Below are 23,959 nucleotides of genomic sequence, written 5' to 3'. Positions count from 1 at the left end.
CTTCTCACGTCTCTCCTCTCCCCTCCCCTCTCCTCTCCTCTCCTCTCTCCTCTCCTCTCCCCTCCCCTCCTCTCCTCTCCTCTCCCCTCTCCTCTCATTAGCTTCCTATAGCCCAGCACCTAACAAAGACAGTGAATGGCACTACACTGGCTGACTTTTATTAGTCTATTTATTTATTTTCTATGAAAAGAATTACATGCCACTAGTATTCTAAAAGCTGAGCATTTAAAGAAAAATGTGCTTGCTGGAGGGATATACCAAACTAATATGCTTTTTTATGTTATGCAAGTTTTCCTTTCCATTTTGTCTTCAATGAGTTGCAAAACTTGAACATATTTTTGCATTGGTTTATCTACTTATATTTACACCAAAAGGTATTTGCTGCAGATGTTGGGAGGTTGATATGTGGACAACAATAAATGTTTTGCAGCTGTGAGGAAGTCACCGTATGCTATGCTAGGTAATGACTCATTGTTTTCGTATCTATTTCCTTTTCCTCGTCATGGCCCAAAACCTTTAAAAGAGTTTAACTATGAGCCTCATTTCTCGTTGGTTGGCACCTCTCTAAAGAAACGGGCAGCCAACAATCAAGTGTTTACCGTCATATTATTCCATGTGAAAAACAAACAATTGCATTTGTGGTCACCTGCCAACCCCCTCCACCAAAAAAGTCAATATCAGTACGAGAAGGCTACTTTAATTATTATTATCAATGAGCAGTAATGTAGTCTGGTGTGAGTGTGAGGCACTGGAAACAACTGATTTTTTTTTTACGTCAAAATATTCCAATGTTTAAATGTTTAAATGATTAAGAATGTTTGAGCTGGCTGCACGTTTTTGACAAGTTAAACACAAGATTATGAAGGTATGACAAACAAACAATAATATAACCAAACATAACCACGATCAAACATAACCACGGTGCCAGCAACATCAGTAAGGGAGCAACACATGTAAGGCATTACACTATTGTTGCATTACTTTAGTTACTTTCGCCAAAAGAACTGTAAGCCTAAATATGGATCTGGCATTTTTTACAGTGTAAACCAAGCTCATGACTCATGACTTTTTCACTTCCCATCCAGGAGGTTTTTTTGGCTGCAAGCAGACTAAAAACTACCAGATTCGGGAATAGCTTCTTTCTGACTCACTACACTGAATACCACTAAAATCCAGGTCATTGTAATGCATTGTAACTTTAGTTATTTAGCATTGTAACTACGTAAATACTACACATTTTTGCCCTGTAATGCCTTACATTACTGCATTACAGCAAAAAGTAATGCATTACAGTAATTAATTACTTTTGTAATGCATTACTGCCCAACACTGTTCGGGAGGAGCAGGTTGGCAAAAAGTGGCTCCACAGTTTGGCTGGAGCATCTGCTAACATTTGGGTAGCGGGTTTATAGCCGTAAATTGTACTGGAATTGCTGCCTGAAATTGCCCCCCTGGGTGTGTGTGCCATTCAGTGATAGTACTGATGGCTACGCAGTTGCATGCACACACACACACACACACGCACGCACGCACGCACGCACGCACGCACGCACACACGCACACACACACACACACACACACACACACACACACACACACACACACACACACACACACACACACACACACACACACACAACATGCATACACATTAATTATGGTGGACTTAAATGAACCCTCTGATGAAAGTGCAGCACACACACAAACACACAACACACTGGCAGTGTTAAAAGCTGCTTACATTGCATAGCAGTTTGTTTGTCATTTAGAAAGGGAAGTTGGTCAGATTGTGTGCACTCAATCACACTTTCTTTCTCATTGGTGTACACACACACACACACACATTTTCAACACATTTCTCCATATTCCACATTCCCACTGACTATGTATGACAGCTTAAAAATATTATGACGGAAAATCTGAGTTGCAGGTTGGGTTGCACAGGGTGGTGTCTTTTCCTGTTAATACTTGGCACGGACATCTGGAAACTAACTGGAACTTTAGCCTATAGCCACATACATGCTAACTCTCTTTTTTATTGGTCTCTTTTCCCTGTCAGATTTTAGTTATTGCCTGTGTCTCTCTGTCTCTGTCTCTGTCTCTGTCTCTCTCTCTCTCTCTCTCTCTGCATTTACTTTTGGAACAGATAGTTATGTTTATGCTCATGGTTGTTTCTGTGTGTGTGTGTGTGTGTGTGTGTGTGTGTGTGTGTGTGTGTGTGTGTGTGTGTGTGTGTGTGTGTGTGTGTGTGTGTGTGTGTGTGTGTGCGCGCGCGTGTGTGTTTGAGAGAGAGAGAGAGAGAGAGAGAGAGAGAGAGAGAGAGAGAGAGAGAGAGAGAGAGAGAGAGAGAGAGAGAGAGAGAGAGAGAGAGAGAGAGAATGAGAGTAGGTTGGTGTACATGTACATGCACGCTGAGACTTGCTGTCTTGGTGAGCATTGTGCCTGCATTGTTTTTGTCTACTTGTGTTTGGGTACAACATCTCTGCTGACGTCCAGGCAAACATCTCACAGGGAGTACTGTTTTGTTAAATAAACAATGTTTACACACATTTTACTACTAATAATTTTACTACTTCTACTATTACCACTACGACTACTACAACTACTACTACTACTACAATACTACTTTTAGGCCTACTGCAACTACTACCACTACGACTACTACTACTACACATCCTCTGCATCATCCTCCTCCTCCTCCTCCTCATCATCATCATCTGTTCATAATTCACTGTCGATCTGGTTTATGCAGGCCTATCACATTTTAATTTACTGTACCGCTTATAGCTATGCACGTCATGTGTTTGTGGCAATGCCCAAGACATTCAGACTTAGTGCAGCCCATATGAAATCTTCTCTAATTTTTTCTACTGTCAACATTCATTTACCTCAAACAGCCTCCTTTGAGTTCCAGTCTCAACATCACCAGCAATACATAGGCCTACACATACATACAGTACATATACAGTATATGCCTGAAGCCGGTAGTTGTACGTCTATACCTGCTTCATTCACAAGCAAAGTACCCGGATGGCCGTTCATGCGTATACCTGCTTTGCTTCCAAACCAACCTTGTTGGAAATCACAATGAGAAGGCTAATACAGTGTTGGGTAATCCGTCTGAGGAGCCATTTCCACAAACCAGGATATTTTTAAATGTGGATATTTTTTCTCATGGTTACATTGGTTTTGTCCTTCCGTTTCCACATAAGCAGATTAAAGACCCACAAATCAAAAACTCTGCTTTAAAAATATCCCAGTTAGGGGGCTAAAATGCACTTGTTACAATGGAGTTTTATTTTTATCCCCAAGTTTGCGTTTCCACCTAAACAGGAGAAAAAAATATCCACACTTAAAAATAGGTTACATGGAAACAGCACCTCAGTGTTGGGTAATCTGTTTTACAATCCAGCCCCCAACACTCTTGTTCCAGAACTACAATCACCTGTGATGTCACTAATTAACTGGTGGCTAGAACAAAGAGTGGGTGCAGGATTGTAACTTCTGAAGCCGTTTTATCCAACACTGAATACAAAAAACACCCAGACTACTACCTAGATGTCAGAACCCACAGTGATTTTTCAGAAGTAAATGTCAAAATCACCTTCAATTAGCACTGACCAAACACTGTGGATGTCACTTCGGAGTATCTAGTTGTTAGGGGGTAACCAGAAATCTTTTCACACTGGCTTACCTTCCAGGATGACCTCCTTGCCGGTCTTCTTGAGGGCTTGCACTGCCTCGTCGTGGGTCGCCTCTCGCAGGTCATTGCCGTTGACGGACAAGATGGCGTCACCGACGTACAGGGCCTCCGTCTGGTCAGCAGCCAGCCCTTTGAAGATCTTCGAGATGAGGATGGGCATCTTGTTTTCCTTGCCACCTGGAACAATAGATAATAAAAACAATCTGGTCACAAAAAAACAATATTAAGCTGTAGTGTAGCCTCTTACTGCAGATGGGCATGTCGTGGGGCCTATTCACTCTTTTCTGAAAACACTCAGCTACATCGTAACAACATTGCTATAGTGCTATTGCTATATACGATGTAATGCCCATTCCTAATAAACCCAGGGCAAAAATAAGCAACATTCTGTCTGCAGTTCACCTTTTTGTGTGGTGAATGTGACATATCACCCATTCTTATTGTATTAACATTAAACTGTAGAATTAGTTGAGGCAAGACAGAATCTATATGGCTGATTGATCATACCCACATATGGGTTGTGAGTGAGTGTAGGCGTACACATTCTGACGGTTGTTGATAGCGTCCACTATTGTTATATTCATCAGTGATGCGCGGGTCGACGAAAAAACAAGACACACCCGACCGCTTTTTTCCCTAGTCCGCCCGCTTGCCCTGCCCGCAAGAAATATTCATGAAAAAATATTGACCCGGCCCGCTTCCCGACCCGCCTTTGAAAATAGTAGCCGTGCGTCTTTATGAACATCCTAGCGTCATTGGCAAAGCACAATCACGTCAATAAAGGTCTTAAAAAAGGAATTTGCGTCAAGAACAAGACAGATGTGCATTTCAACAGGACATGTTGGATTTTTGAACCCAGGCCATGCAATGAGGACTGCCGACTGTCACCTGTTTATTTCGGTAACATCGTCGTTTGGATACATGGAGAAAATTAATCTGTAGGTTGGTGAGCAGACGGAGCCAGCCGTCAAGTGGATTGCCTCGTAGTCATGGTACGACACAGGAAATGAAAACAAACTCTGTAAGCAACCCATGAGCGCGAAACCATTACAATTGTATAAGAAAATATGTAGGCTATATCCATCACTGCACTGTTTAGAGAGCACCCTCTGTGTTCTTCAAAATGCACTCAATGGTTGCACCTGCTGCACCAGTTGCGCGCAGAAGATATTCGGCCGACGCAGGAGCCTCATTAAGTCTCCTGCAGAGCGCGTGGCACCATCGTAGGTATTCAGCCATATAAACTTTGATCTGTTTCGCAAAAAATGTCCCTGTCTGCTAAAGTAAACTATAGCCTATTGGCTAGCCTATAGCCTACTTTAAAATTCGGCATCATTTCAAAGGTCCTGACCGACCGCACCCGACCCGAATTTCATTAAAAATAATATTTCATAACCCGTGCCTGCGGTCGACCGCAGTTAATTGCAAGCGCCCGCTGCTTTCGGGTCAGCCCGCGCATCACTGATATTCATGTTTAGTTTGACTGAACCTGAATATTTACAAAGTACGGTCTGAAAGTTAGCATGACTAGTGATTAGCTACAGTATCAGACGGCTCATTTCATTCAATTTTCCTTCAATGTACTAGGGTACTCACATTGAGGCTGTTGCCTCTTTTCCACAAGAGAGCCCATGGTTGTGGCAAAGCTGAAACCAAATACCAAACTCACTCTTGGACCATAAAAGGGTAGAAATGTCTCCTGAGAGGATCAGTGTCATCGAATTGTCACCTCTAAAAGCAATGGGGGAACTTTCGGTCTCAATAAGAACAAAAAAAAATCCTTGGTCCTCTACTGAAAGTGGTAGTAGCACAAATGTTAATAATTGCTACTGTACATCCACACAAACCTTCTAATCACACTTCTACACACTGTATGCATGAAGAAAACAACACAATGAAAATAACAATGAATTCCACTAAGGCTGTAACGATACACCCAACCCACGATTCGGTTTGTATCACGATATATGATCCATGGTTCGATATGCCCCACGATTTCACACAATTTTTTTTTTTTTTTTAAATTTGAAAAAAAAAATAAGAAGAAAAATAAATTATATATATACTTTGTAATTAATATCTGTTTTTGCATTTACCTGCCTGCATTAATTTTGTAGGCTTACAAGGCTGAATGATGTTGCCGATATAGGCTACCACTGCAACCTGTTCCCAGGTGTTGACATCAAAACACAACACAGAGAAATAAGGGATATCAGTTCACCAAGGAAAAAGGCTTATAAATAGGATCATATGTTGAGAGAGAGAGAGAGAGAGAGAAAGAGAGAAAAAGAGATAGTGAGGGGGGGTGGTCAAGGTGTATGGTCATTGGCAGCTGTCTTACTTTATCAAACATTAGACCTATCCAAAATCCAAACATTAAAACAACTGGCCATATATCGTCAGGAAACATGTTGTATTAAGTTAGGCTACTTAAAGAAATGCAACACTTAATTTTGATTAAGTTAAATATTTCCGTAGCTTTTTTTGGTCGTGCAGCAGCGCCTGCCCGTAGCCTACAATCAAAACTCGGAATGAACCTCAGTTAGTTCTCACTGCTACGTAACATGCACGTTTTTCGTTTTGTTTTGTGGTTTGACATTTTGTCAAGAGCGAGAATGAATGCAGAGGCTGAAATGGAGCATGCTTTCTGCTTATGCAGGCGGTAATTTTACAATATAGCCTAACATTTATGTGGGAAGAAATAATGCTGCCTAATATCCTGCCTATCGACCTCAACGTTCGTCCGACTTCGGGCATCTCCCTACAAGCGATTCCAGGCTGATTTATAGGCAGGCGGAGCATCTCGTGCGCTCTCTCTCTCTCGCGCTCTCTCTCTCTGCTCCAACGTCAAACTCCACTCGCAATACATCGCGCATGCATGAATAAAAAAAAATGAGGCATTGTAGCATTGTAGCATGCTACAAGGATACATTGACTTTCACTAGCTTAGCGACATATTCCCTCTTTTAACCTGTCTTAAAGCAAGACAACTGCTTACATGAAAAATAAGACACTTGACCACCTTTATAAACCCCAGCCAACGATTTTAACTGTATTAAGCCCCAAAATAGTGGCATACCCCTTTAAGTTGCCACTTGCCAGTCAGCTATTTCACATCCTCTTTACTTGTGACTTTCCCATTTCATGCCCATGTCATTCTCTCATACATCTGAAACTCAGTCATCAGACTTCATAGCAGACAGCAGAGCAACATGTGGTACGTACCTTTCCCTGTCACCTGTGTGCAAGTATTAATTACTGTCTATGAAAAAGGATTGCATTCATCTTGTATGTGATACCAATGGGCAGGTGTAATGAAGATGTAGTTACTGCAACTGCTATCAGGGCTCTAGACTAACTTTTTGCACTGGGTGCACCCAACTTTTTTTCTTGGGTGCACCAGCACAAAAGCTAGGTGCAGCCAAATTGCTGAACACATTCCATCGCAGTTTACAAGGTTTCAAAATGCTTGTTGCTGTTGTTGTTATTATCGTTATTATTTGAAATAGCTGCCTGTCTATGTCCATTAGTAAATAATAGACAGCATACATTCCTTAAAGAAATAAAAAGATAGTTCTAAACACACTTTTCTGATGCAATATAGTCTACTTTTACATTTGGTATGTATTTGTATTTATTTAAAATTTCAGTAGGCCCTAATAAGATAAAATGGGCATATTATTGACACAGTCAAAATTACATGCTTAATTTGGACATGGGCATGTTGCACCTCGATGTGCCCAATAGGATATGTTAACTGGTCTTCCTCTCTGCAAGATACAGCCGTAAATAATGACGCACTCTTTTGTGGCAATGTCAATAAGCCCGTCTGTCCATTTATTAGGAAGGGGTATGTAGGCACTGTTTGCAATTTCCACAGACATCTTCTGCTTTTTGTGTTTGCTATGACTTCTATAAATTGGGCACACGCCACATCATTGCTGTAGGTCAGATTCACATCGACGCCATTTTATGTAGAATTATTTGACTCAAACTTCGTGAATGAAATCTCTTCATTCACAATGTTGTAAGCTATATTGAACTTAATTATCATCGCGGCCTCCTCTGAGGTCCTGTTTGATGCTGCATGCCGCTGGAAGGCAGCAGGGAGAGGGGACCCTTTGCAGTGCAATTATCAAGGCATGTCATGCATTTTATTGGAGCACTGTCCTTTTCCAACGTTTCAATGTGAAATGTTTGACAGCCAGTGGAACTGTTATCAGCCTTCGCCTCTCCGCACTTTGCAATAGATGCAGTGCATCAAGTTTTTGCCCTTGTCATATCGTTGCCAGGGAAACTGGCCTAGCCAGTCTTTCCGAAAGGAATATACTTTCGCCTTTTTAGCTACGAGCTTCGGCTCATTCACCGAACATGATAGCATTGACTCTGTGTCAGAGAATTGGCCCGGATCTTCAGATTGTTCTGTTGGTTTTAACTTCAAGAAGAAGTTGTCCAAAGTTATTTTCATTCTGACTCAAGTAACGTACTATCAATCACTGGCTCCGCTATGTTCTCTTAGCTAATTGCTTCTCTTTTAGTTGCTTACTGGCAGGCAGACACACACGCTCACGCTCACACACACACACACACACACACGGCCAATCATATGATAGTTCCGCCCTTCCTTAATTCTGTTTTGTTTAAACCCCGATATGGGGCACAGATAGAACACAAGTAGGCTTTCAGAGTTGCATGTTTTTTCACTGAAAGGCTGGTCGCACCGCTATGTGCGACTAAAGCCTTGGCTATATATATATAAAGAGAGAGAATAATGTACGTGTATGTTTGAGTGTACGTGTGGATGTGCCAGCAATTAATTTTCTTTTTTAATGCTTCATTTCAGATCTTGGAGACAGTCTGAAACTACAAGCAAATGGTATTGCGCAGAAATATGACTTCTTTAGGAGGAGCACTTTTTCATGTTTTTCTCTATGGGCTTCTCAGTGTCCCATCACACCAGTTCTTTGTCAGAAACTGCAACCTCACCATGTTACCAAACGACACCATGTGCCATGTGTCGTGCTGTGACATGAACTTGAAAACTGTTCCATTGCAGCTCCCCACTCAAGTAAAGGAACTGGATCTTTCCCGCAATCACATCTCAAAGATCAAAGAGACAGACTTCAGGAACATCTCAAATCTAAGAGCTCTTAATGTGTCTTACAACAACATTTCATGGATAGATGATGGCGCATTCCAAGATCTTGTTCACCTGCAAGAACTCTACATGACTAGAAATTGGCTGAAACATATAACCAGAGGCTTTCTACAGGGACTAGTGAGCCTCTCTGTGCTGCAACTGGATCAAAATGAAATTCAAGACATTGACCCATCAGCTTTCGATGCACTCCCCAATTTGACACATGTAAATCTGGCACACAACCATCTCAGTCTCATGGAGTCCCTGAAGAGCATATTACTCCTGCCAAAATTATTTGAGTTCAAAATTGAAAAGAATGACATCACTAGTTTTGTGTCTCATAATCTTTCTACAAAACCTCTGCAACTACGGAGACTTGACTTGTTTTCAAACCCGCTGCAGACATTTCAGATAACGAACAACATCCTTCCATACCTTGGCTATCTGGATATTTCCAACCGTAGCTATAATGGATCTTTCGACTGGATTGTGGAGGATCCATCTTTTCTTGGTGCAGTGGATACACTCAATGTGAGTGGACTACAGACATCAGAGGACGTGACAGTAAAAGTCATACAGACTTTCAATTCATCCCTGAAAACACTCCAAGTCAGTAATGTAACAACACAGAGTTTTCAGGACTTTTTAGTAAGGACCTGTAGCCGTATACATAGACTTTACTTAGTACAACCCAACATCCCTGTACTTAGTGACCGATTATTCAAATCGTGCCGTCAATTACGAGAAATACAATTCAGAGACAAAACAACATCTAACATTTCCTCACTTGTTTTTGAGGGACTGAATCAACTTGAGACACTGAAAGTAAGAAATACACAAATTACTGAACTCAATAATATCACACAAGTTCTCCCCACAGTTTCACTATTTGACTTTTCCAATAACAAAATAAAACAGTTCACATGTTCTGATTTCAGCAACCGTACAGTTTTGAAAAGGCTATATCTTTACAACAACCAAATTGACAAGATTAGCAGTTGTACTTTTCAGAATCTTCCAAACCTTACCTTTCTGTTATTGGGGTCGAACAGAATACTAAGTCTAGGACACATATTTCAAGGTTACCTCCCAAAACTTGTGACTTTGGACTTGCACAGTAATAAGATAACTAAACTGGAAGAAGGCACTTTCAGTGGTCTCCGTGCTCTTGAATATCTGCGCATCCATGATAATCAGATAAGCAGCATATCAAAAAATGCTTTTAAGGGATTAGTAACTTTAAAAGAACTGGTTCTTACGGCAAATCACCTTAAACAAAGTGCCCTTACAGATCCAGAAGTTTTTAATGGTTTGCAGAACCTGGAAGTCCTGAATTTGAAAGACAATACCCTACAGTTTGACAGTCAACATCTTAACAATCCCCCATTCACAATGTTGAAGTCTCTTAAAAGTCCTCCTGATTACTGGCCAGAAGCATCGAAAGAATTTCTTGCCTTCTAACTTGCTGAAAGGCCTGAGCTCACTCATCATATTTCATGCAGTGGACCTAAACATTCAATACATTCACCCAGAGACTTTTGTGTACACCCCCAAACTTCAATATCTGGACCTAAGCAAGAATGTTTTCCCGACAGAAACTTCCTTATCTCCAAAAATATTTCAACCCATTGGTGCGCTGTCTGAGCTCCATATAAGGCGCAGCTCACTTCCATCGTTAAACTTTGTAATTGATGCAAACCTTACTCAACTAAGAAACCTTCAGGTGATGAACAATCAACTTCAGGGATTCAACCAAACTATAATCGAGTCCCTTCCTAATTTAGAGTATGTTGACCTACAAAATAACAAATTTATTTGTGACTGTAGCAATGAATGGTTACTTCACTGGGCCAAAGAATCAAATCAGACCCAGGTAATATTCTTTAATAAATATCAATGCAGCTATCCCTCAGCCTTCAAAGGTCAATATCTAGAGAACCTAGAGACAAGCTCCTGCACCTTGAATTTAGAGTTCATTTACTTTGCAGGAAGCTCCTCTTTGGTAACTGTTACACTCTTGGTATCCTTCATTTACAATTTCATGCGATTTCAGCTGGTATATGCATACTACCTTTTCCTGGCCTATCTCTATGACAAAAAGAAAAAGCAGAGACAGAAGCATTATGGCTTCATGTACGATGCCTTCATCTCCTACAACTCCCAGGATGAACTTTGGGTGCTTCGGGAACTGCTGCCCAACCTGGAGACCGAACAAGGATGGAAACTGTGTCTGCACCATCGGGACTTTGAGCCAGGCAAGCCCATCATAGACAACATTGTAGATGGCATCTACAAGAGCCGAAAGACAATCTGCGTGGTGACTCGAAACTACTTAAGGAGCGAGTGGTGCTCCAGGGAGATTCAGCTGGCCAGCTTCAGGCTGTTTGAGGAGAACAATGATGTGCTCATCCTGGTCTTCCTGGAAGACATCCCAGCACAACAGCTATCCCCATACCACAGAATGCGGAAACTGGTGAAGAAGCAAACATACCTCTCCTGGCCCAAACCAGGGAAGGATAGGCGCATCTTCTGGCAAAAACTACGAATGGCTATGAACACCAACAAAGAAGAAAATCCCATTCTTTTAGGAAGGGACTAGATTTGTATGACTAGATATGTATACTTTCTGTATGTTTACACCAGTGTGTGACAGGAATGTTTGGACAACGATAAGGAATGCTGGGATCCATGGAATGTTATGTTGAATTTTAGAATATTTCATTGTTGTAGAGAACATGCTTTAATGAACTAAAACTCTCAATTTTGTATCATCCGATTAATCCTACACATAATTGTTTAAAATGACATGAAATGAAATCAGTATTATTCATTCAATTAATTGTGTCTTCATGTAAGCAGCTACTGTACATATCTTATTGCCTCCTATTCTATTTTTTTTCTTTCATAAAACCTGTTAAAGTAAACATGTTTTGCTTTGAGGACTGTTCTTGTTTTGTTTTGTATGCACTACAAATACAAATACAATACAAATATACAATCCAGTGATTAAAAAAGTAATATATGGACCAATGATGGCAGTAAACTATGAGACTAAAATACTGTGCATGCATTTTGAGAATAGGGAACAGAGAGCACCCCATAACTAACTCAGAGATGGTGACAGTTCACCAAGTCGATGGGAGCCACACCTAAAGTGTGCTAACACTAACACCTACAGGCTAGCCTCATTTGAGCATGCATCTGTTCAAAGGTCTCTCTCTCTCTCTCCCTCCCTCTCTCCCTATTTTTCTCTGTCGTCAATGGATTCTGCAGTATATTTGCATTTATGTTGGGCTTTTCACACATGCTCAACTGAGCAGTCTCAGTACCATTTCAAGTCTAAATTACTTATAGGCAGACTGAAGAGTTGGGTAAGCCTACTTTCAGTCTCCACAAGAATAGCACTGTTGCTCAGTTCTCTATGGAACGTGGTAGTTGCACAATGACTAGTGAACAGTGCACAATCAACCACACAATCTGTCGCACTAACACTATGCCATCACTGAAATATGGTCATGCAACAACAACAGACTTAGATTGCCTTTACTCTGTACTACACAATGAATAATTGAAACAAAACCCAGTCATACTGCAGATAGTAATAAAGGCTTGGAGCTTACCAGTGTTCCCCAGGAAACATAAACTGTCTTCTGAACTCTCTTCACAAGCTTATTAAACTTGATATGTACTATATGTTACCCCAGTCCTACAGCAACAGATACTTTATTCTACCATTGAGGGACAAGGATGGGCAGCACTGTGGACAGAGATCACTTTGTGTCACTGGGGGACAATGCTACTGTAGACACAGAGTTTATTTGAGACTTAACAATCTTGCTCCTCTGTGGCCATGGTGTCTAAATTCATTTTATAGGGAAATGTTCAAGTGATGGTTCACTATTTTAGACATTAAGCCCTGTTTATGTGACTTCTGAGGTGAAGTAGAGATGTTCTCATCACAAGTTTGACATTTGGTGCTGAACGGAGCATTTGGGTATTCAAGACTGCAGCTAAACAACAGTTAGAAGGCATATTTCGCTGCAATTTTTGGGTCAATTTATCACTGTCTACCACTGACCACACGGTGAGTTCCATGTCTTTCCAAACGAAAGTTTAATGCCATTTTATAATCGATTGCTTGAGTGCTCCATTGGAGTCAATGTAAAGGTGGGGGGGCTGCAGTCTTGGATACCCAAATGCTCCGTTCAGCACCAATTGTCAAAATTGTGATGAGAACATCTCTACTTAACCCCAGAAGTCACACAAACAGGGCTTAATGTCTAAAATGGCGAACCACCACTTTCAGTGACAACACAGGTCTTGCAAGCCTTATGCCCTGTGTACATCGAAGGCGAACTAAGCGACCTGCGCGGCGGAAGTCATTGTTTCTCTATGGAGGGAAGGCGAATAAAGCTACCAGAGCGAATTCGGCAGGAGCGAAGCTTCTTGAGCGACCTGGGCGAATTTTGACGATTAAACTCAAGCTAATCTTAAGCGAATTCGCTATGACGCGGTTCGGCGAAAACCAATTGGAACGTTCATATCGAGGAATGTCCCAGGCTGTCAAGACAGAGCCATTATGTGATTAGCTGAATCAAACATGTCAGTGCAGCGTCCAGAGCGAATAAAACTAATTCATGGCGAAACTTCTTCAACCACGCCAGCTACCTGGGTCGCGTTGGTAGCGCTTGATGTACACAGGGCATTATGTCTTGCAGGATTACTCACATTGTCTTTCAACATGAGTGCAATGATTCTCTTCAATGGAAATAAGCCTATTCTTCAAACAGCCAAAGCTCATTGGGTCTTTGTCGAACATCGAGCACAGATAAATTGGGTAAATAATCACATAATTAGTGTATCAAATGATGTCATACCTCTGGCAATTCTGAGCATCTAATTTCTTTCATTGCCACATATGATTAGTTTTGGTGTCTTTGGTTCACTGTGCTGCTATTACTTCTGCTCCTGCTATTACTTCTGCACTTTTAGGTCAGCTATTTCACATCCTCTTTGGTGTCTCATGACTCGTGTTCTGGTGATGCAAGGCTCATACTGTATTGTGCATCAGAAGCTTTGTCGTCTCACTTAATCACACTGCACAGCAAGATACGGTACGTACCCTTACCTGCTTTTTGATAAACCTAAGGATTCCATTAAAGGTGCAATAAGTAATATGTCAGTGGTTTATTTCCAGAATTCATGCTGCCCATTCACAAATATTAGCTTTTTCATGAATGCTTACCACCACCATCAAATTCTAAGTATTCATTATGACTCAGAAAATTGCACTTTCCATACTTGCCATATTGCCATACTTGCCATACAATTCCAGAAATGGGCATTTTTGGTCATACCAGTATATAGTGCTAGTACGTATTTAGTACTAGTATATCTCTGGTACAATATTAGTTCATTATTTGGTAAATATTCAAGAAAAGATCAAATTTGGCACTAGACAGCACAGTTGCAATGAGCAGTATATTTGCAATACCTACACAATGCACCTTTAATGTTGTACATCTAAGAATGGGTAAGCGCAATGAAGCCGTATTGGGTTTCAATGTACAATAATAATAAATAATAATAATGCATTTTATTTAAAAGCGCCCTTCAAAACACTCAACGACACTGTACAGAGAGAAACAAAAATAAAACAAGACACATAAACAGAATTTTAAACAAAAACAAGTAAATGAATATTTTTTTAAAAAAAATATGAAATAGAATAAAATGAAATAAAACAAAACAGAGTTTAAGACTCATAAAGAATAGGCTATCTGAAACAGATGGGTTTTTAGCCTGGATTTGAACAGGGGCACAGAGTCAATATTGCGGAGGAGCTGAGGAGCAGAGCAGCTAAAAGCTCTATTCCCCATTGTATTAAGACGGGCAGAGGGGATAGAGAGGAGAATGGAGGAAGAGGAACGGAGGGGGCGGGAGGGAACAGCAATGTGAATAAGATTAGATAGATAAGGGGGGGCAAGATTGTGGATAGCCTTGAAGGTGTGGAGAAGTATTTTAAAATGAATTCTATATTTGATAGGGAGCCAGTGGAGATGTTGCAGTGCAGGGGTAATATGGTGACAGGAAGGGGTTTTAGTAATGATGCGGGCAGCTGAGTTCTGGACCAGTTGGAGCTTGTGGAGAGATTTTTGAGGGAGACCAAAGAAGAGAGAATTACAGTAATCAATGCGGGAGGTGACAAGACTGTGTACAAGAATGGAGGTAGAATGGGAAGTGAGAGAGGGCGGAGACGGTTAATGTTGCGTAGGTGGAAATAAGCAGACCGTGTGATGTTGTTAATGTGGGAGAGGAAGGATAGAGAGCCATCAAGCATGACGCCTAGACTCTTAACTTGAGGGGAGGGGGAGACAGAAGGGTTATCAATTCAGAAGGGAAAACTATCTGCTTTGGATAAGGTGGATTTGGTGCCTACTAGTAGGACTTCAGTTTTGTTAGAATTGAGTTAAAAAAAATTGGAGGTGAACCAGGATTTGATTTCAGAGACACAGGTGGTGAGGGAGGGGGGAGGGAGAGTGTCAGAGGGTTTGCCAGATAAATAGAGCTGGGTGTCATCAGCATAGCAATGGAAATTAATTTTGAATTTGCAGAAGATATTACCAAGGGGAAGGAGGTAGGTGATGAAGAGGAGCGGCCCCAGAACAGAACCTTGAGGGACACCAGAGGTGACAGGGGAGGGCTTAGATTTAAAAGCCTTCATTTGAATAAATTGAGAACGACCAGAGAGATAGGAGTGGAACCAGTCAAGGGGTGTGTTACTAATGCCAATTGAGGAGAGTCTGTGGAGAAGGATAGAATGAGAGATGGTGTCAAAGGCTGCACTGAGGTCAAGGAGAATGACAATAGAGAGTAGTCCAGAGTCAGCAGCCATGAGCAGGTCATTAGTGATTTTAACTAGGGCGGTTTCAGTGCTATGTCGGGGTCGAAAACCAGATTGGAAGTGCTCATAGAGGGAGTTATGAGTTAGATGGGAATGGAGTTGAGAGGCTACCATTTTTTCTAGAATTTTGGAGATGAATGAAAGGTTGGAGATTGGGCGGAGGTTGTTGTAGTCAGAGGGATCAGAGCCAGGTTTTTTGAGTATAGGAGTGACAGCAGCAACTTTGAACAGAGAGGGTACAGTACCAGTAGAGAGTGAGGAGTGGATGATGGCAGAAATGAAGGGGAGGAGAGAGGGGAGGCAGGATTTGACAAGGGTTGTGGGGAGGGGATCAAGCTGACAGGTGGAGGGCGTGGATTTGGAGATGAGGTCAGATATTTCAGGGGAGTCCGGGAGATGAAAGCTAGAAAATAACTGGTGGAGGGGGAAGAGATCAGTGGGGGAGGGAATAGATGGGTTGCAGATAAGATGTTGGTGGATTTTATGCATTTTTTCATTAAAAAAGTCCAGTAATGAGTTGCAAGTTACAATGAACCTCATATGAATATGTGAAGATTTCCATTTATTCCAGTCATGCGAACATCTGCGGCCGGAAATGGGCACCAGCAGCCTACTCATTTGGCCTGAATGCACAGAGAGAAAGAGAGACACAGAGAGAGAGAGAGAGAGAGAGAGAGAGAGAGAGAGAGAGAGAGAGAGAGAGAGAGAGAGAGAGAATCATTGCTTTTTGATATGTGTGAACTGACTGCCAATTCATTTACTTTCCAAATAATCTATTTCAGAACATGAAGACAGCCTGAAACTACAAGTGATTGCTGTGGTGTGGGAAATATGACTTCTTTAGGAGGAGCACTTTTTCACATTTTTCTCTATGGGCTTTTCAGTACACCATCACACCAGTTCTTTGTCAGATACTGCAACCTCACCATGTTGCCCAACGACACCATGTGTCATGTGTCGTGCTGTGATATGGGCTTGAAAATTGTTCCGCTGCCACTCCCTACTCACGTAAAGGAACTGGATCTTTCTCGCAATCACATCTCAAAGATCAAGGTGACAGACTTCAGGAACGTCTCAAATCTAAGAGCTCTTAATGTGTCTTACAACAACATTTCATGGATAGAAGACAGCGCTTTCCAAGATCTTGTTCACCTGCAAGCACTCTACATGACTAGGAATCGGCTGAAACATATAACCAGAGGCTTTCTACAGGGACTAGTGAGCCTCACTGTGCTGCGACTGGATCAAAATAAAATTGAGGACATTGACCCATCAACTTTCATTGACCTTTCCAATTTGACACATGTAAATCTGGCACATAACCGGCTCACAGTCATGGAGTCTGTGAAGAGCATTTTACACTTGCCAAATCTATTTGAGATCAAAATTGAAAACAACAGCATTACTAGTTTTGTGTCTCATAACCTTTCAACTAAACCTCTGCAACTACGGAGACTTGATTTATTTTCGAACCCACTGAAGACATTTCGGATAACAAACAACATCCTTCCATACCTCGGCTATCTGGATATCTCCACCTATAGCTACGTGCATAATGGGTCTTTGCAATGGATTGTGGAGGATGCATCTTTTCTTGGTGCAGTGGAGACACTCAATGTGAGTGGACTTCAAACTTCAGAAAATTTGACAGTAAAAATTGTACAAACCTTTAATTCATCTCTGAAAACTCTCCAAATCAGCGAATTATCAACACCAGGTTTTCAGGACTTTTTTCAAAGAACCTGCAGCCATCTACAAACTCTAATCTTAGAACAACCCAATATCCATGTGCTAAGTGACAGCTTCTTCAAATCATGCCACCAATTACGAGTAATTCATTTTAGAGACAGCACAACATCTAAAATGTCCACACTTGCATTTGAAGGATTGAATCAACTCAAGACATTGAAAGTAAGAAGTACAAAAATTACTGAACTTAATAACGTCACACACATTCTCCCTTCACTGTCACTACTTGACTTTTCTAATAACAATATAGATCATGTCACATGTTCTGATTTCAACAACCTAACTCTTTTGGAAAGACTTTACCTTTACGGCAATGAAATTAACATGATTAGGAATTGTACTTTTCAGTATCTTCCAAACCTGCAAGTGCTACTATTGGGCTCGAATAAACTTTTAGATGTGAGACAAATTTTTAATGGTCATCTTCCAAAACTGATGACTTTAGATTTGCACAGCAATAAGATAAGTAAACTAAATGGGTGGACTTTCAGTGGATTGAATGCTCTTAAATATCTGCGCATCTATGATAATCAAATAACCAGCATATCAAAAAATGCTTTTGAAGGATTGCAAAATTTAAAAGAACTGGTCCTTAGAGCAAACCACCTTAAACAAAACACATTTAGTGATCCAGTAATTTTTAAAGGTATGTACAACCTGGAAGTGCTAAATTTGGATGACAATTACATAGAGTTTGACACTACAAAACTTCAAAATCCACCTTTCACAATGTTAAAGTCCCTGAAAGTCCTGCTTGTTAACAGTCAGAGGCATGGGATGAGTAACTTGCCTTCAAACCTACTGGCTGGCCTGAACTCATTGATTTCATTTCATGGAGAAAACCTCAACATTCAGTACGTCCATCCAGACACCTTCACACACACTCCCAATCTCAAGTACCTGGACTTGAGCAAGAACGTATTCACGACAGAATCTTCTTTATCTCCCGGGGTATTTCATCCCATCCCTGCACTGTCAGAGCTCCATTTATCAAAAAATTTACTTCCGTCATTGACCTTTGTAATTGATGCAAACCTTTCTCACCTCCAAAATCTTCAGGTGATGAATAATCAACTTCAGGGAATAAACCAGACAATAATCCAGTCCCTTCCCAGTTTAGAGTATGTTGACCTCCAAAACAACACATTCATTTGTGACTGTAGCAATGAATGGTTTCTTCACTGGGCCAAACAATCAAGACAAACCCAGGTAATATTCTTCAATAATTATCACTGTAGCTATCCCCCAGCCTTCAAAAACCAACACCTGGAAAACCTGAACACAAACTCCTGCACCATAAATATTGAGTTCATTTACTTTGCAGGAAGCTCCTCCCTGGTGATTGCTACACTCATGGTGACTTTCATTTACAACTTCATGCGATTTCAGCTGGTATATGCATACTACCTCTTCCTGGCTTATCTCCATGACCGCAAGCAGCACCGGAGACAGAAGCAACATGGATTCATGTACGATGCCTTCATCTCCTACAACTCCCAGGATGAACTGTGGGTGCTTAGGGAACTGCTGCCCAATATGGAGACCGAACAAGGTTGGAGACTGTGTTTGCACCACCGGGACTTTGAGCCAGGCAAGCCCATCATTGACAACATTGTAGACGGCATCTACAACAGCCGAAAGACAATCTGTGTGGTGACTCGAAACTACTTGAGGAGCGAGTGGTGCTCCAGGGAGATTCAGGTGGCCAGCTTCAGACTGTTTGATGAGAATAATGATGTGCTCATCCTGGTCTTCCTGGAAGACATCCCATCACAACAGCTATCCCCATATCACAGAATGCGGAAACTGGTGAAGAAGCAAACATACCTCTGCTGGCCCAAACCAGGGGAGGATAGGAGCATCTTCTGGCAAAAACTACGAATGGCCATGAACACCAAGAAAGACGATGATCCCATCCTTTTAGGAGGGGAATAGACTTCCTCAGATATTATTATTAATCTTTCTGAGTAGTTAAACCAATGTGTGATAGGAATGTTTGGACAACTAAATTCTAAAGCATGTTGTGATCCATAGTTGAATGCTATAATCTTATATTGCTTTGGAGAAGATTGTGTACTATAGTTCAAAGCAAGAAGGTGGAAAATGCGCGCACATCAGTGGCACAGGTGCTGGACAAAATAGAGCAACTGAAATAAATGATAGAAGTCTGCAACACTGTTAATGCTCCCAGTGATTTATTTGCACGACGTTTCGGACCTTCGTCCTTTCTCCAGTAGGACGAAGGTCCGAAACGTTGTGCAAATAAATCGCTGGGAACATTAACAGTGTTGCGGACTACTATAGTTCAATGCACCCACTTTTCTATCACCACAGTGATCCAAAACAAAACTGATCAATATGATATTGTAATTAATTGTGCCTTCTAGTAAGCAACTATTCATGTACAGTAGTTTTGTCATATCCCAATAATTAACAAAACAAGTTCCATAGTTGAATGCTATAATCTTATATTGCTTTGGAGAAGATTGTGTAATATAGTTCAAAACGCCCATTTTTCTATCACCACAGTGATCCAAAACAAAACTGATCAATATAACTTTGTAATTAATTGTGTCCTCTAGTAAGCAACTATTTATGTATCCCAATAATTAACAAAATAAGTTGCTGTTGTTTCTGCTGTTTATAAAATCTTTTGAAGGATAACCGTCTGCACAGAGATTTTTTTCTTTTGTTTTAGGACTGATCATGTTTAGTTTTTTGAAATCCATATTAATGTGACATAATATCCTTATAAATCTAGCCAGGCTATTCCCTCCTAGTGGCAAAACACATTTGCTAGGCCTCGAGCAATGTGAATATCATTTCTGATCTCCGAAAAAAATCAGGAACTCCACTGACCTTGACGGGCACCAATCAACTTTGAGTAGCTCCAATGGCCCTGGGTAGAGGAGTGTTCAAGGCAGTGACGTCGTTTAAGCAGAGACGTTCTATTGGGACTAAGAAAATGTTTTGGTTTAAACTTTGACACAGCCTTTTCTGGCCTTGACCAGCAGCAAACCAAGGGAGGCGGGTCAACCATGCCGTTTGGGAAACTAATCTTTCTCGAAGAGGGAACTTTTAAATGCTTACAATCCTCATGCAACCATTGCGCGAACATTATGCAACACAAGGAATGGACTGATTTTAAAACTAAACACGTTTACAAATGCAAACACTTTGTGAACTGCAACACGACGCATATAGTATATCGTCTCTCTTGCCCTTGCAATTGTTTTTACGTTGGCCGTACTAAGAGGCGCCTGAAGGAAAGGGTAGCCGAACACAAGTACGCAATACGCACCAATAATGAGGACTACCCGATGGCAAGACATTTCCAGAGCGCGCACAACCAAGATCCCAGGGCACTAAAAGTTGAAGCCCTGGAACACATCCCTACGGCCCCTAGGGGGGGTGACCGCCTCAAAACATTATTACAAAAGGAGACATTCTGGATACACACTTTGGATGCCATGAACTACCCAGGCCTCAATGAGGAAATAGATTTTAGACCTTTTTTGTAATGACTGAATGACCACAATGACTGAGTATGGATGACCCTCCTTTTTAATTGACTTAAAATTGATGCCTGATATGTCTGAATATGTACACGTATTTGAGTAGGCTACTCTTTAATCGCCAGGTACCCCATGCGCAATACCACGCTTTATTATACTGTATTATTCCTTAATATTATACTTCTCTATTGCAGTGTTTATATTAATGTGCTTTCATACATTCACTGAAAATGACAATATCCATGTACCCTACCGGAACCATCATGTGACCATGTGAACTGATAAAAGGTCACGCAAACGAACTCTTTCCTGACACGCCCTGATGAAGACCCTGTGAGGTTGAAACCGGTTGGCGTTTTTAGTTATGTACCCCAGTTAAAATAAAGGGTTTTTAAATTACTAAACACCATACTACTCCTTGTCTCTATGCAAGAGTCGCCTGAAGTAGGCCCAACGGCCAACTAGTTTGGAAGTCTCGAAGAGATTTGGAAGTTGATGGTTATCAGGCTACTATAAATCTACCTCCTTGAAGTTATATATATTGTAAGCACTTGAGGCACAATGCATTTCAGGTAAAAATTGATAAGACAACAAATTGAATTAAAATATTAAAATGTAACATGTGGGTGCAAGATGGCATGAAATACTTTGAATACACAATGCAAGAAAATGTGGTTTAACAGCAAATATAAAAGAGAATCCCATAAAACTGATATCATGAAGTTTCATCACAAGTTTGTAGATTCAGCCTCTTCCACATGAGTTCCTTGGGTGTCCCAGTCAAGTCAACACCTACAAGTATTCTATTCTATTCTATTCTACTCTATTCTATATGAAAGACCTTAACCACAGTTACACTGGCGCACGACTTCAAAGTGCTCTCTCTCTCTCATCCCCTCTCTCTTTCTATCTCTCTCTCTCGCCCCTCTCTCTGTATGTGTAACTGTGTGTGTGTGTGTGTGTGTGTGTGTGTGTGTGTGTGTGTGTGTGTGTGTGTGTGTGTGTGTGTGTGTGTGTGTGTGTGTGTGTGTGTGTGTGTGTGTGTGTGTCATCATTGGATCCAGTGGTAATTGGGAAGTCTTGGAACCCATTCAGTTATGTTGGGGTTACTTGCACACACTGTACAGAGCTGTCTAGGTACCATTTAAAGTCTATTCCTAATAATACCAGGGAAGGACATCTGCCTCCAGTTCCACCTTTTTTGTGTCTTACATGCAGCATATTAGTCATTATGGTTCTCACTACATTTAGTTCAGACAGGAGAGAGGTTAGATGACTGACCATAACCACATTGTATATTACACAGATCCACTAAAAGGTGTACACATCAATTTCACTGAAAAACACTGAGTATGCAACCCATACCAACTAGGGCTTGCAAGTTAGCATGGGTAGTGATTAGCTATGGATGGCTCATGGTTGTGTCAAAGCTGAAACCCAATACCAAACTCACTCTTGACCATAAAAGGACCCGTCTCCTGATATCATCAGTGTCATCGAAGTATCACCTCTAAAACAATGGACTACTTTCATTCAAGCATGAACATGTGTCTTTGTTCTCTATTGACATTGGTAGAGTTACTTTTGACCACACTTCTACACGGTGAGCTCGAGATTATGGCAGATTATGGCATCACTGCATGCAATGGAATGCAATATTGCCATGCAACACTAAAATAACTAGTTGCTTGCATCATGTACAATGCACACTGTACAACACTCGGACATACTGGAGCCAGAAGTCAAAACTTGGAGCATGCCTTTGTTTCACAGGACTCATAGGACCCCTTGTAAACTCTTCACAAGCTTCTTGAAGGTTAGTATGCATGCCACTAGTCTTAGAGCAACTGATAGATTACTCTACCATTGATGAGGCACAATGATGGACAACACTTTAGACAGAGGGTGCATCCCAATATGTGACCTTGCCTCCTCCACTTGCCTCCTCCACTTGCTTCTCGTCATGATGACATCACTGACAACAGCATTATATTTCAATATCTTGCAAAAGCTCAATTGTAAAGTCTTTTTCTCATTTGCAATTGTTATGGTGAATGAAAAACAGTCCCTCAAAAGTTGTTGTGGCGAGGCTGACAGCTGGGAAACTTTATCGTTTTCTCCACGGAGGAGGGGCCAGGAGGCGGGACGAGGAGACAAGCACAAGTGGAGGAGGCAAGGACACATATTGGGATGCACCCAGAGATGGCTTTTTGTCAGCAAGGCTAGACCATGTTACTTTTTTTTTTTTTACCTTGGTCCTCTGTGGTTGTGCTGTCTTAATTCCTATTGTTAGCAACTGTTCAATGACAATAGACTACGTGCAACTCTTGACATCCTGGCGTCGTGAAGTACGACATATGAGGATTTTCGCTTCCTTTTTCCCTTTCAGTCTCTGAGCAATGTGATTTTCCTCAATGGCAATACACCTATTCTTATAACTGTCAAAGCCCACTAGGTCTTTCAGTCATGCAAGGGTTAGAGTAAACAGAATCAACAATCAGATGGTTAGTGAATAATTCTTTCTGTGTAAGAGTATAGTTTATGGCTATCGGCCACATTGACAACAAACACCTACATCCTTGAATAGGTGTCCTGACAATATATTTTGAATGAAGTATCTTGACAAAAAATGACAATCTTGACAATAAACTACTGTAGTTATTTAATCTATGTACTTATTTAGGAGAGGGTGGAGGTGGGCTGCATTTCATAAGAATCTATAGCCTTTTCTAAGATGATAATCGCAAGTCTCTGATACCGGCTGACCCACCAGCCACTGAGTCATTTTGGTACTATGTTAGGACATGTGGGTAGCTCTGCAAATATGGGCCTTTTCTTTTTGACACAGTTGTGTTAAATGCTCCTAGCTTTAGTGCCTTTTCGCAATAATATCAGTGTAATATCGGTATGTTGTTTGCATGTCTGCTATTTGCACTTCTGATTAGATG

At 41.1% G+C, this 23,959-nt stretch overlaps 2 protein-coding genes and 1 pseudogene across 3 annotated transcripts in view; 2 read left to right on the top strand and 1 right to left on the bottom strand.

The window, feature by feature from the left end:
- The window catches only part of snta1 (syntrophin, alpha 1), a 96,426-nt gene that overhangs the window by 39,808 nt on the left and 32,659 nt on the right, over positions 1-23,959 (bottom strand). For both annotated transcript variants that reach the window (XM_063215147.1, XM_063215146.1), the window contains exon 2: positions 3,695-3,880. In XM_063215147.1, coding sequence (XP_063071217.1) covers positions 3,695-3,880 — 186 coding nt within the window. The remainder of the gene's footprint in view (positions 1-3,694; positions 3,881-23,959) is intronic.
- On the top strand, positions 6,906-12,792 carry LOC134462230 (toll-like receptor 13; annotated as a pseudogene).
- LOC134462231 (toll-like receptor 13) lies at positions 16,579-19,653 on the top strand. Its single transcript, XM_063215144.1, has one exon. The coding sequence runs from the start codon at positions 16,579-16,581 to the stop codon at positions 19,429-19,431; it is 2,853 nt and encodes a 950-aa protein (XP_063071214.1). The 3' UTR covers positions 19,432-19,653.

This window comes from Engraulis encrasicolus, chromosome 14 (genome assembly GCF_034702125.1).
Source record: "Engraulis encrasicolus isolate BLACKSEA-1 chromosome 14, IST_EnEncr_1.0, whole genome shotgun sequence".
Lineage (NCBI taxonomy): Eukaryota > Metazoa > Chordata > Actinopteri > Clupeiformes > Engraulidae > Engraulis > Engraulis encrasicolus.
This window is presented reverse-complemented; position numbering and strand designations above follow the sequence as displayed.